This window comes from Malaya genurostris, chromosome 3 (genome assembly GCF_030247185.1).
Source record: "Malaya genurostris strain Urasoe2022 chromosome 3, Malgen_1.1, whole genome shotgun sequence".
Taxonomy (NCBI): domain Eukaryota; kingdom Metazoa; phylum Arthropoda; class Insecta; order Diptera; family Culicidae; genus Malaya; species Malaya genurostris.
Genome location: NC_080572.1, coordinates 239,244,021 through 239,255,583, shown reverse-complemented (window position 1 = coordinate 239,255,583; position 11,563 = coordinate 239,244,021). Strand labels below are relative to the sequence as shown.

Genomic DNA, 11,563 nt, shown 5'->3' with positions numbered 1-11,563 from the left:
ATTTTGAATATGAATTTCAAAAGTTATGCGGATTTTATGCGATATGTGGTGCGTCTCTTCTGCATGAAAAACTTCCGTGCATCTCATCTGTAAGTAAGGTAACGGTATCCCCATTCATCTAAGCTCAAGTAGTCATCTTATATACGAAAACCATTAGTTAGAGTAAGATCTATAACAGCAGTATTGAACAATTTTTCAACTACTTCTTCTGTGGGGGGCTCAAACGTTACTTCAGATTGTTTGGGTCCAAGATAAACGAAAGATACTTAATACTTACACACTTATGACAACGGTTGAAACCATAAAGCATTATTTCGTAAGATATGAAAATTATCCAAATTATTATTGATTACCAATGTGATCTACTAATTACCGCACAGAAAAAAATGAAAGTAATCCCTGATTACATGTCATTTTGTCGGTATTTCGGAAAGCTTTGGTTTCACGAATAATTATGGTGTTATTTAGTAATAAAACATAAAATAAGAAAATTACGATACATTGAAAAAATTATATTTTCCAGTTGTGGATCCAATCAAAATTGAAAAGAATACATTATCATAAAACGAGCTCAACTAACAGAGAGACAGGAAAACATACACCGTGTCGACAGGAGGAAGCAATAAACTTCATTGTGGCTACTCGTTTGTATACTAAAGACTGTTAATTATTTATAATCGCTGCAATAAACAGACAGAAAATAATTACAAAGAAAAACAGACTGCAGAAAAGTATCTGGGAAGTAAGTTTACTAAACTTATAACTGATCATCGTTTGCATAGTGGAATGAAAAAAAACCCGGGTACACCATTCCGTGGTCAAATTTTGCTAAGCGATATTACTGATAGGAATTAAAATATTTGATTATAACAAAAGAAATTGAGAACACAAAATCAAAGCTAATAATTGTTCTCATCAACTCTCACTGTTCATAACTTGCTTGCTGCTGGCCCACTGTGCATTCGTCGTCACGTCATCCTCCGTACTGCTTGCCAGCGAAGTGCCGTACGCCCCATTTGAAGTTTGCATTTTTGTCCGTCTTGATGTAAGTATGCGCTGGCCCACTGACACCGGGTGGCTTCCTACTGCTCTTCGACGCCCATTCCTCGTCACTATAATCATCATCATCATCATCGCCATCTTCTTCATTCGAATCATAACGATTGCGACCACTGCCTCCGTTTTGGTCATCAAACGCAGTTCGATAATGGCGACGCTGCATCGATTCACTGTGGGTCATCGTCACCGGGCCGGGGTTTGTCGGGCCGGTAATTACCGACGGTAATGTTGGTCGATGATGATCTTTTACTGCATCAACCGTTGCATTATCTCCACTAGCATAATTTTCGAGGAAACCGGGTGAAGACTCGGCTGCGAGAGAAAGTAGATGACATAATAGACGGCGAATCACTATCGGATCAGATTGAACAAGTGCAATTGAATCAATTAGGAACCATACTTACCAATCCGGGTGTTGGCCATCGATTCGCAATTACGATAGTCGATGAAAGTGCAAATCAGAACTAAAACGGTTACGGAACACCAATGTGTCATATTAGGCTTTGCTTTCACAGAATCAGTTCGCATCAATCGTGAGAGCATTCAACATTATTTGAGGATTAAAAACGTAACCCGACACTTTTAAAAGAAATTTGGTCAATGATAAAAAAAATTATTCAACATCAAGAGATCAACCGAACAATGGAGAGTAATAATTTGAATCGATACAAACACGTAACTGGTTGAATCAAAACATAAACAGCTGAGCAGGTGCGATACAAACAGCCCCACTGGGTGTGAAGCTGCAATTGATTATTTCCTTTTGTTTCCTTTTCTTTTTGATAACTTTCTACGGTTCAGTCAAATGAAACAAATGGTTTTAAGCTGTGTCTAAGCGTGCTCACTTATGTCACCTTCGGTAAGGGTGATGGCTGTATTGTTCCGATTTCACAAGTTAATACAAAAACACACCAAATTCTCACTTTACTGTGTGGTGTCTTTTCGAAATTCGCCTTGTGGAAGAATGGGTAGAACTTTATCGTGAATATCTCGAGTTGTACTAAACGCAACAGCATAATTCTTTCTACATGTTATCAGAAATATTGTCAGCAATTTATGATTAAATTTTTAACAACGTGAGTTAACTATAAATGACTCAAAAAAGAAAGTTTACGCAATTTTTTGAGAATTTTCATTCATTACATTTGCTTGCCTTTTCGTACCCGCGACAACGGTTTGAGGTAGTATTCGCTTTTCGATTTGAGTTCACGGATAATTTTGTAATGCCAAACGAACAAATCATGTCTGAACTTATTCCATTCTCATGCACAATGAAAAAGTAACTAAAGTATTGAAGCCATTAGCAATTTTAATCGCATTGAAGCGTATACGAAAAAACTTACACACATCCTTTTTCACTGTAGATTTACTAATTTAAATGAAAGAAAATGTCGTTGGAGTTTCAGTTTAATTATTACTCTTACTTAATTTTATGTTAGTCCCTTCTCATCCATGAGTTAAATAACAGCTAACTTTGAATAAAAATGATACACTGAAGTCTTTTTTTTATGCGAGTTACATACCGCATAAAAAAAACTTCAAAACTCTGAAAATTCGCATAAAAAACCGCATAACTCTGAAAATTCGCATAAAAGAAGCCTCATAACGAAGATCTTAGTGTACTTTTATAAATAAACCTGAAATCAACATTATATACATACAATCATGTATAAGCTATTCGTTCGGTTTAAATAATAATTAATACAGAATAATACCTATTATGATATTTAGGGGGGAATAAATAAAATTCAAATCGTTGTTAAGTAGGTTAAGAGTTCTATGTGAAAGTTATGCTACGGCAAAGAAGAAATGATGCAAAAAATGCCTTAAAAAATGAACGTATATTTTGAGCAAAAACAAAATCAAAAGTATATAAAGCTTCAGTGCTATATTCCTCAAGTGTAAAGTAAAGTTTGCGTCTGCTTAGCAATCTAAGTTGAATGTGGCGAGGTGGCAATGGCAGTTTAATTTGAACTGCTAACTAATACACTGATGGATCGATTCAAATAAAAAAAAAATCAAAGAGCCGAAAAGTTAATCGTCCTCATAAATTGGTTTCCAGCAATTTCGCAATGTAAAGTGAAAAACAAAACGCTTGTAAATGTACCTGAATAATGCCATGAAAAACTTGTGAAAACTAATTTGTGCTCATTTAGAGATTTTGGTACCGCATGGATACCGGTTTGTACTTCTACATAAACTGCATAAATGCACTGATGAGTCGAAGACGTAACGTAAAAATAGTTTATCCTGTTATTTTGTTTTACTTGTAAAGCTTTGCAATTAAACGATTATTTGAGAAAAACTTGATTGAATATATCCGGTAAAGTTTTGGTGACTTTTTCTTTAACGTATGCTATGGAGACCAGCGTAGCTAAAATGAGTTTGTATGGCTATTTACTAACAATCAAAGCAAAGCCGTGGCAATACATTCCTTTTGTGGAGTTTGGCCTTTCAGTTTCAACAGACTTCATAGTCGTACTACGATCCTGCTGACACTAAGAATTCTTCCGGGTCGGATCTAGAACGTGCGAGAACTGGCTTGTAAGACCAGCGTCCTTCGCATTAAGACGTCAACCCGGGCTAATTTACTCACAAGACCAACAAATATGTCGATGAGATCTTAGAATATTTGTTTGAATACAAGTTCATGATTGGTTACGCTATCTCTGAGAAAACGATGCGAAATCAATTTCGAAATTTCTAAACACTAATCTATGTCGTTTTCGTTTGAGAAAACTGAAACAGACCCAGGGTAGTTTCATCAAACAAACACTTTTCACGAAACTCTGTTGGTTTCGCCCTTAGCAACGGGGGTTTGAGCAAACCTGATATAAAAAACAAGTTCGAAACTGACTCTATTTTCAGTTCAACAACAATAAAACTAGGTTCGAAACTAGCTTAAAAAATGGTTTGACAGCAGTTAGGGTGGAAACTGGGTTAGGTTAGGTATCAAGCGAAAACGACAAAAGTCAAGTGCCTCTGAAATAAGAATCTGGAATAGATTCAATAAACCTGGGATCGATTGTCAAACAGCCCCATGGGATCAGCAAGTTTTTTCAAATTCGATGGCAACTTATGGAAACTTGAAACTTATGATTTGAATTAGTATATGAAAATCGATAAGGCTGTCTCCAAAAAATTAATGAGTGTTCTAATTTTTAGGCACATTCGGTTCTCCCGGTCTCGGTTCAAAGATCAGGTTTCACTGTCACCGCATAGGTTTGCCATACGAGAAAGACGAATGTAGAAGGATGCTGCAATCAAATCGGTCCACGAGTGAAAGTTTACGCAAATCACTGTCAAATACATCTAATTAATTTAAGGTCCAAAATATGAGAAAAAATAACAATCATTAAATGCAAAATATCGACTTAGAAATCAGACATTAGAAAATCATTTTCTGTGGTTTTGTAACAGTAAAATTAAATGTAACAGTCGCCGTTAAACTAGATGGAAAATATTTGCGGTCCTGTGGTCTCACATCTTGCTGAAATACTAAAGCGTTATAAGTTATAAGTCTAATATCTATGATTAGTCAAATGTATGTGAGCTGCATCATGCCTAATGTTTTACGTTGGTACAAGCTTAGTTAATGCTTAGTTGGTGCATGCTTAGTAACGCGTCAAAATTATGCTCGCGCATTATGAAAATCCGAGCAACTCGTACGCCAAGTTGAAGAAATTATTGAATGTAAACTGTCATTAACCAAAAGAATGCGATGCTTGGAAAGCTTTTGTCGAGAGCTAAGAAACTAAATTAGGGGGAAGGAAACAATGCAGATGCAGATGGCGTTTTGATCGGTTGACATAGTTTAATTTTGGGCGGCAAATTCGCAGTTTCTGTCACTTGAACATTTTTTAGGCTTGAACATTTTTTAGCCATTACCCCTTGAAATTAGACTTTTTTGAGAGCAACACTTAGGTTCCGCATCGTACTAATGCGAATCTGGATGTGATGCCAACTCTCCTCTATCTTTTAGTGAATTTAATAATAATGCAAGAAAAACTCAAATTTTGTGTTATATTCAATGAAAATTTGGATTATTAAAGGCACAAACTTAGTAAAATTGACTTGTAAATGGGGACCAACAACCAGAAAATTTTCATGGAATGTTTGAAAAAACATTTTTGGCTCAACGCAATTGTTTCATTCTGTAGGCCGGATTTGGTATCTTGCCATTAAGGCCATTGAGTGTCACACCGCGAACAACGTCTGGATGGTACCCCCATTGTTTAATCAAAAGATTCACCTATATGCACACATTCTTGTTTGATCCATATTCTTGCTTAAGCAGTGAGCTTTAATATATTATTATATACTAGCTGACCCATCGAACACTGTCTCGTCCAAAAATTATCTGTTCGAATTTATATTTTCGCACATCAAAACTGTCAAACGACTAAGTGGTTAATGTTTCTCTACATTATTTTTCTGATTACTTAACCAACAATTAAAGGAATTCGCATTAATCAAAAAAAAAATTCACAAAAAATTATTGTGAATATGTGAAATATTTATGTTAAGCTAAAAATTGAGCAAATGCACAGATTCTCATCTCATCCTTTGAGTTAATGAATTGAACAGAGATCCCTCTCTAATGGCTTCTGCATAATGGATACAAGGTGCATTCTGTTCTATATGTGATTCTTGCTTCCGATAATTGATAAAAAAAAAGCTCACTAACCAGAATTTTGTATTGATAAACTTAACACAATGTTGAAGAGTTTCTCTTCTAGAATTGTTCATTCGGTAGGATATATTACAATTTGAATTTAACTCAAGTTACCAAAAGTTCGTAAAAAAAAGATTTAGCTTAAGCAGCATACAAAGCATTCTGAACAGTCCGTTTTTAAGGAATTAATCATACTTGAATGTTCAGCCAACATAACGCAACAAACTTTGAAGCAGTTGCTTGTACAGCTTTTAAGCAGCGATGAAGTTTCATAAAAACTTCTTCTGTACGTTCAAGGCGCCAAAAAGTGCCACTCGTACTTTAGAGCTCTAGTGAATTGGATATTTTTCAGATACTGTGGAAATTTCAGTTGCTTGAAGAGACGACGCTTAAAGTTTAATTTGGTGTTGATCTTACCTATGTGCAGGGCCGGTGAAACATGTTAAACCCAGTTGGGTAATTTTTCATACTGCGGAGAACGACCCATTATTTCGAAGTATTTCTCTATTATGGAAATAATATTTATCCCTAAAAAGTGCAGTCGTTTTTTTAAATAGAATATTGATTCTATAAAACTATTCATGAAACGCGTAAATTAGAAGTTTGAAGAGTTTTCGGAACTAAGTTTTAAAACACGATTTCGCATCTAAGGTTTATCCTGGTTTCAAAATCACTGCCAATATTTGTTTTCAATTCAAAGTACCAACCTTTAAAGAACATTTAACATCAATAGAACCACGAACACTGAATCTAATTCATTTATAAAAAATGTAAATAACGAATTCCGTGTGCTGTGTGTTGCTAAAACATTGCTTTTTAAAGGGAAAAAACGCGCAGCTATAGCTTGAGAAGCGTTTTCCCCACTAGGATCCATTAAAATGAAGGTTTGTGGTATTCTGATTTTGAACGTGGCTAAATAAAGCATTCAACCGGAAAAAATTAAGCAAGTTTTGATAATCGTGATGTATGAACGCAAAATCAAAGTTGGTGAGATTAGATATGCTGAGATCGTTAGCACATGAACTGGAAGTTCTTTTACGATCTTGTACGAAAATCTGAGAATAAAAAAATCGTCACCAAATGGATCTCGAACACGGCCGCTCATAATCAACAAAAGTCTGCCGCAATAAAATGGAATGCGTTGGTATGGAACAGTGGACGAAACATGGATCCACTATTTTTATCCGAAGTCATACCAGCATTCAGACTATGAAAGCCATCTGAAAACGTAACAGGTAGCTGGAACAATCATGGAATAAGTTTTTTAGATGTTCGAACATCGACAATCTTGAACAGGAAGTTACCATCAAAAGTGATTCACCGTTAACCAAGACAATGCACCGTGCCATAAGTCAATGAAAAAAATTACAAAATTAAACGAATTGGGCTGCGATCTGTTTCCTCATCCACCTTGTTCACAATTATCTAGCCCTAGCGATTGCTTGTCATTTGCGGATTAGAAAAAGACACGTCAGCGAAAAATTTTTGGCTCGAATAAGACAGTCATCGCCGTAAAGGAAGCCGATGTTCAGACCAGTGACAAATTATTCTATAAGGATGGTATTGAAAAATTATGAAAATGTCATTTGAAGATGATAATGTTGATGAATAAAAAATATGCCTGCACACGAAATTATGTTTTTCTGGTTAGCTCCTGGACTGTTTGAACGATGTGTTAGCAACTTTTACTTCTTTTCTGAACCACACAGAGTTCTAGTTTATTCGATACAGAATCTTGGTTTGTATGAGTGATTTTCTTAGAAGCGAACAGACTCATTGAAACGCAGAAATTTAATGGAAACCGTGAACTTGTATGTATTTGTTAGAAGGAACCATGACAAAGATTTTCGTTACTAACTGAAGTTTCGATCACCAATTATCTGAAATATGATTTTATAGATATAGATTCATCTACTCCAATCGAAGTGTAGAAATATTTTTAATGCAGTTTATGTAATGATATGAAAAATTAAATAAAAATGATTGAGATATAAATAACCTGAGCACTGTTTGTACGGTTCTCAGTATTTTGAATTTGCACACCGGTATAGAAAGCAAAAACGTAGTCATCCGCCCGATTCTCTCGATCCCCGTCCCTGTCTACCATCTTTATTGGACAAGATCTTTGTTTTTTGGCACTAACTTTTTCGTTCTCCTTTCCCCCGTCTCTTCACCATCTCGATGGAAACTAATTAGATCTCTGTCGTATTGAGACATGCTGTTCCCACATCCCCTTTTTACCTCGTTTTCCACAATATTTACTTCTCTTTCAATTTCTTCAGTAACATCACCATCACCGACAACGGAGAACCGCTCCAGTCGATGACCAGGCTGCGGGCCACCCGCCAAGTCTTTGTAGCCTGATGATTTTTCACGCGGACCCACACGGACTGAATGATGCGGCCAACATAGATATTTACCAACGCCATCTGGAAGACTCTCATGCTATATTCAATTCACCGGCCACTGCTGATCGCCACCAGAAAGTTGAATTTTCGAGAATCCGCGACCCCGATACGACATTACCTAATGATACTATTCTAGCTTTAAGTTAGTCGTTAATTAAGATTAGAAAATACCCTTGGTATCTTAGAGCTTAAGCAGTGTGCCCTAAAATTATATTATATTATTGAATAAAAAAAACGTAGTCCTACGTCAAAAGATTTTGAGTGATTTTCTTAATGTGACAAGGTTCATTTCATCATGCAAAAATCTTTTAGTAACTTAACTTTCACTTTTTACAAGAGGAGTCGACCTTAAACATCTGCCGAAAAATTCCGATGAAGGTCTTCTACTATTTACTATTCCGGCAAAGCTACCAAAAGTTGTTACTTTCTACTTGCTCTAGCATTCTTCTTTTGCCGGTTCAGAATGTAAAGAGTAAAAGACCTTTATCGGTATTTTCCGGTATCTCAGAGACCCGAGTGATTCGCGTTGATGAGATGCTTAAGCTCGGCTCCTTTGCTGGAAGGGAAAAGTTAAGTTACCCTTGTCACGTCTCACCTTTCTGCGGTATATCTTCACATCCTTGCTCTATCTTGAGAACTAGTATTCTATAATTTTGATTTTATTTATAATTCCGAATTACAATAAAAGTATTTTTAATATTATGAATAATGCTAATATTTCCATTGTTTTTTGTTCGAAATTTCAGGTGGGTAATTACCCACCTTTGGAATTTTCGGGTGGGTAGGGCCACCCACCGTACCCACCTCTTTCACCGGCTCTGCCTATGTGAACATTCTTCACAGAATATGAAATATAAAATGGCAGTCTCAATCCATTATGGTAATCATCTTGAACATTGATGTAACAAACACTTTTGCAACTCTTTATGTGCCAAACGTCTATCGATGATCTAGTAAGCATGGGCGACTTTTTCAACGGAAAATTCCATTTTCCATACAAATCAACTATATGGATTTTTCACATTTTTCCGGTAAATTTTTCTAATTTTTGTGTTGTACGAACCCGGTGGAGGTTGAAACTGATCAAACAAAAAAGAATTATGTAAATCCGTCCATCCGTTCTAACGTGATGCGATTACAAAGAATGACCTCTGCTTTCTTTAATAAATCGATAATGAAACACATCAAGAAACTCTGAGTGTAAAATCCAACTTCAACAACTAGATTCGTTTTCGATTTCCTAATTATATTAGCAGTACTTCTTAGACATTGATGAAGAGAAGATACTTTTTTGGATTTGTGTAGCAGCCTTCAGAAACTAATCACTCCGGAACCGAAAATCATAACCAAAAAATAATAAAAATACTAATCTACAATTTTTTTATCTCTTTCTTTCACATATCCACATGTCATTCAATCTAATACGGAGTCTTGATGTTGAAGTGATGATTTCCAAAGAAATTTCATAGTTTAAATTAAAATTTCAAATTGAAAAAAATCCAACATACAAATAATTTGTTACCTTAATTTCGATATCCGATTCGAACGAATTAATATGATTTCGATATAAAGCCACATTGTTATGCACTAAGTGTTGAATAATCCCAAAGTGTGGTTTTGTTTCTACGTTTAGGCGCACAGTGCTTTCAAAAGGCCAACATCTCAAACCAATTTACCTACAAAACCGTCGATAATTTATTTTCCCTTTCGGTGGCAACGTTTCCAGTTCAGCGCTTCAATCGATCTGGTTCCACATTGTCGTTATAAAGGTACTACCGATTCCACCGAAACCTTTCAATCGTCATTTTATCGTCAATCTCGCTGCTGAAAGTTATCGAGATGAAAGTGCATCCGTTCAATGTAATCAGATTTCGTATAACTCAGCCGGCAGCGGACAGAAGCTAGCGGGCAATTTGCCCAACACGAGTGAGTGTTAATTGCCCACTGCAGGCACAATTATGGGTCAATTGGTGCCTCGGGTTCCCGGCCGTACTCGTTATCGGCACTGCGCAATTGTGATTGCACTGTTCGCTTCAATCCGGTGGTGGCCAACTGTAGCGTCAGCAGCAGCAGCAGCCAAGAGTGAAGGCTTGCCATGTGATGTAGAGTTAATTGAACCAATCGCCCCAAAAGCAAAGAACCAAGTTGGAATCGGCGCTATTCAAATGGTTCACCACTATCCGAGTTACGTGAAAGGTAAAGATCCAGTCGAGGAATACAATCGGCATCGATTGCACGTGAATACTTCGGACTTTATGAGGATTCAGCGGAAAGATTCGGACCGTAAGAGTCAAAAAGAACTAAAACAGAATATGCGAAAAAATTCTAACGCAAACATGGTTCCAGCTGAGATGAGTGATAAACTGTTTAACAAAATATTACCATTTGCAAATAAAAGAACGAGAAAAACAAGTTCTAAAAAAAGAAAACATCGGAAAGTGAGTGAACCGATCAAACGAGTCGACCAACCGGAAAATAGTAATATTGAAGAAGAACTGGAAAGCATGAACCAACCAAGACGGTATGAAGAATCCGATCCGTATGTTTTTTCTTATGGGCAAACGGAGCCGGATGATGCAACCGATCATCGGAGACAGAACAGCCCACTGGAAGATGTTCAATATTTTCAGTAAGTATTACAGTAAAATTCGATGAACTGATTCGATTTAGGACATCTCCATCAATTTACTGAATTGGACTGACTTTAACTGTAAAAAGTAAAGCTTTCAACTATCTAGTATATATGAAACAATATTGTATGAGATTTTCTCATACTAGTAATTTCTGTTTCTAAATTTGTTCATCCCGGAAACCATCAGAGACACTTATTGTGAACAAAAGTCACCCCTTGAACTTGAGTTCGGACACTTGTATGAAACTGAAAATGGATGGGAAGAGCGATATGAACGACAGGATCATAAAACTAATCGACATCAAGGAAAAGTAAATTGCCTTTTTTGTTATAATCAAAAATCCATTCCCACTTCGAATATTGACTTCTTGTTTTGAGTAGACCTTCGCTAACCGCCCACGCACACTTTCCTCTTCAGGTACTTTAACTTCTTTGGTGATGGCTCCTATAATGCAGGATCGAAACGTGGCAACGATAGACACTACATAGAACAGCACGAACGTGGCTCTAACGGTGAAGGGATATTTCAAAAACGGGTACTTTTTTTTCTTTTGGCACAACATTCTAACACATTTCGATTTTATTAGTGGTTATTCTAACTGTTTTCTTTCGATTTCGTTTTAAAATCAGGTAAAATGGGCCGACAAAGATGGAGGATTCGGTGAACATTACTGGGATTTGAATCATGTGTCAAGTTAGCATCTATGTACGAAGCATTCATCGCCTACTGTGAGAAACCACAGTGTTACCGATAAAAGACGAAATGAGAGGAGAGAACTGGATGAGTGT

The 11,563-nt window shown here is 36.4% G+C and overlaps 1 protein-coding gene across 1 annotated transcript; it reads right to left on the bottom strand.

Moving 5' to 3' along the window:
- Window positions 1–742: 742 nt before the first annotated feature.
- Window positions 743–1,554, bottom strand: LOC131434260 (uncharacterized). Its single transcript, XM_058600925.1, has 2 exons — window positions 1,464–1,554; window positions 743–1,371 (listed from the first exon to the last, which is right to left on the bottom strand). Exons 1-2 carry the CDS (start codon window positions 1,552–1,554, stop codon window positions 974–976), a joined length of 489 nt encoding a protein of 162 aa, XP_058456908.1. The 3' UTR covers window positions 743–973.
- Between the last annotated feature and the right edge of the window lie 10,009 nt (window positions 1,555–11,563).

Bases quoted from the DNA above. Each gene is read 5' to 3' on its own strand.
- LOC131434260 (XM_058600925.1), bottom strand. From the start codon at position 1,554: ATGACACATTGGTGTTCCGTAACCGTTTTAGTTCTGATTTGCACTTTC. The intron at 1,372-1,463 runs GTAAGTATGGTT...TTTCTCTCGCAG, and splicing joins GATGGCCAACACCCGGATTG to CCGAGTCTTCACCCGGTTTC.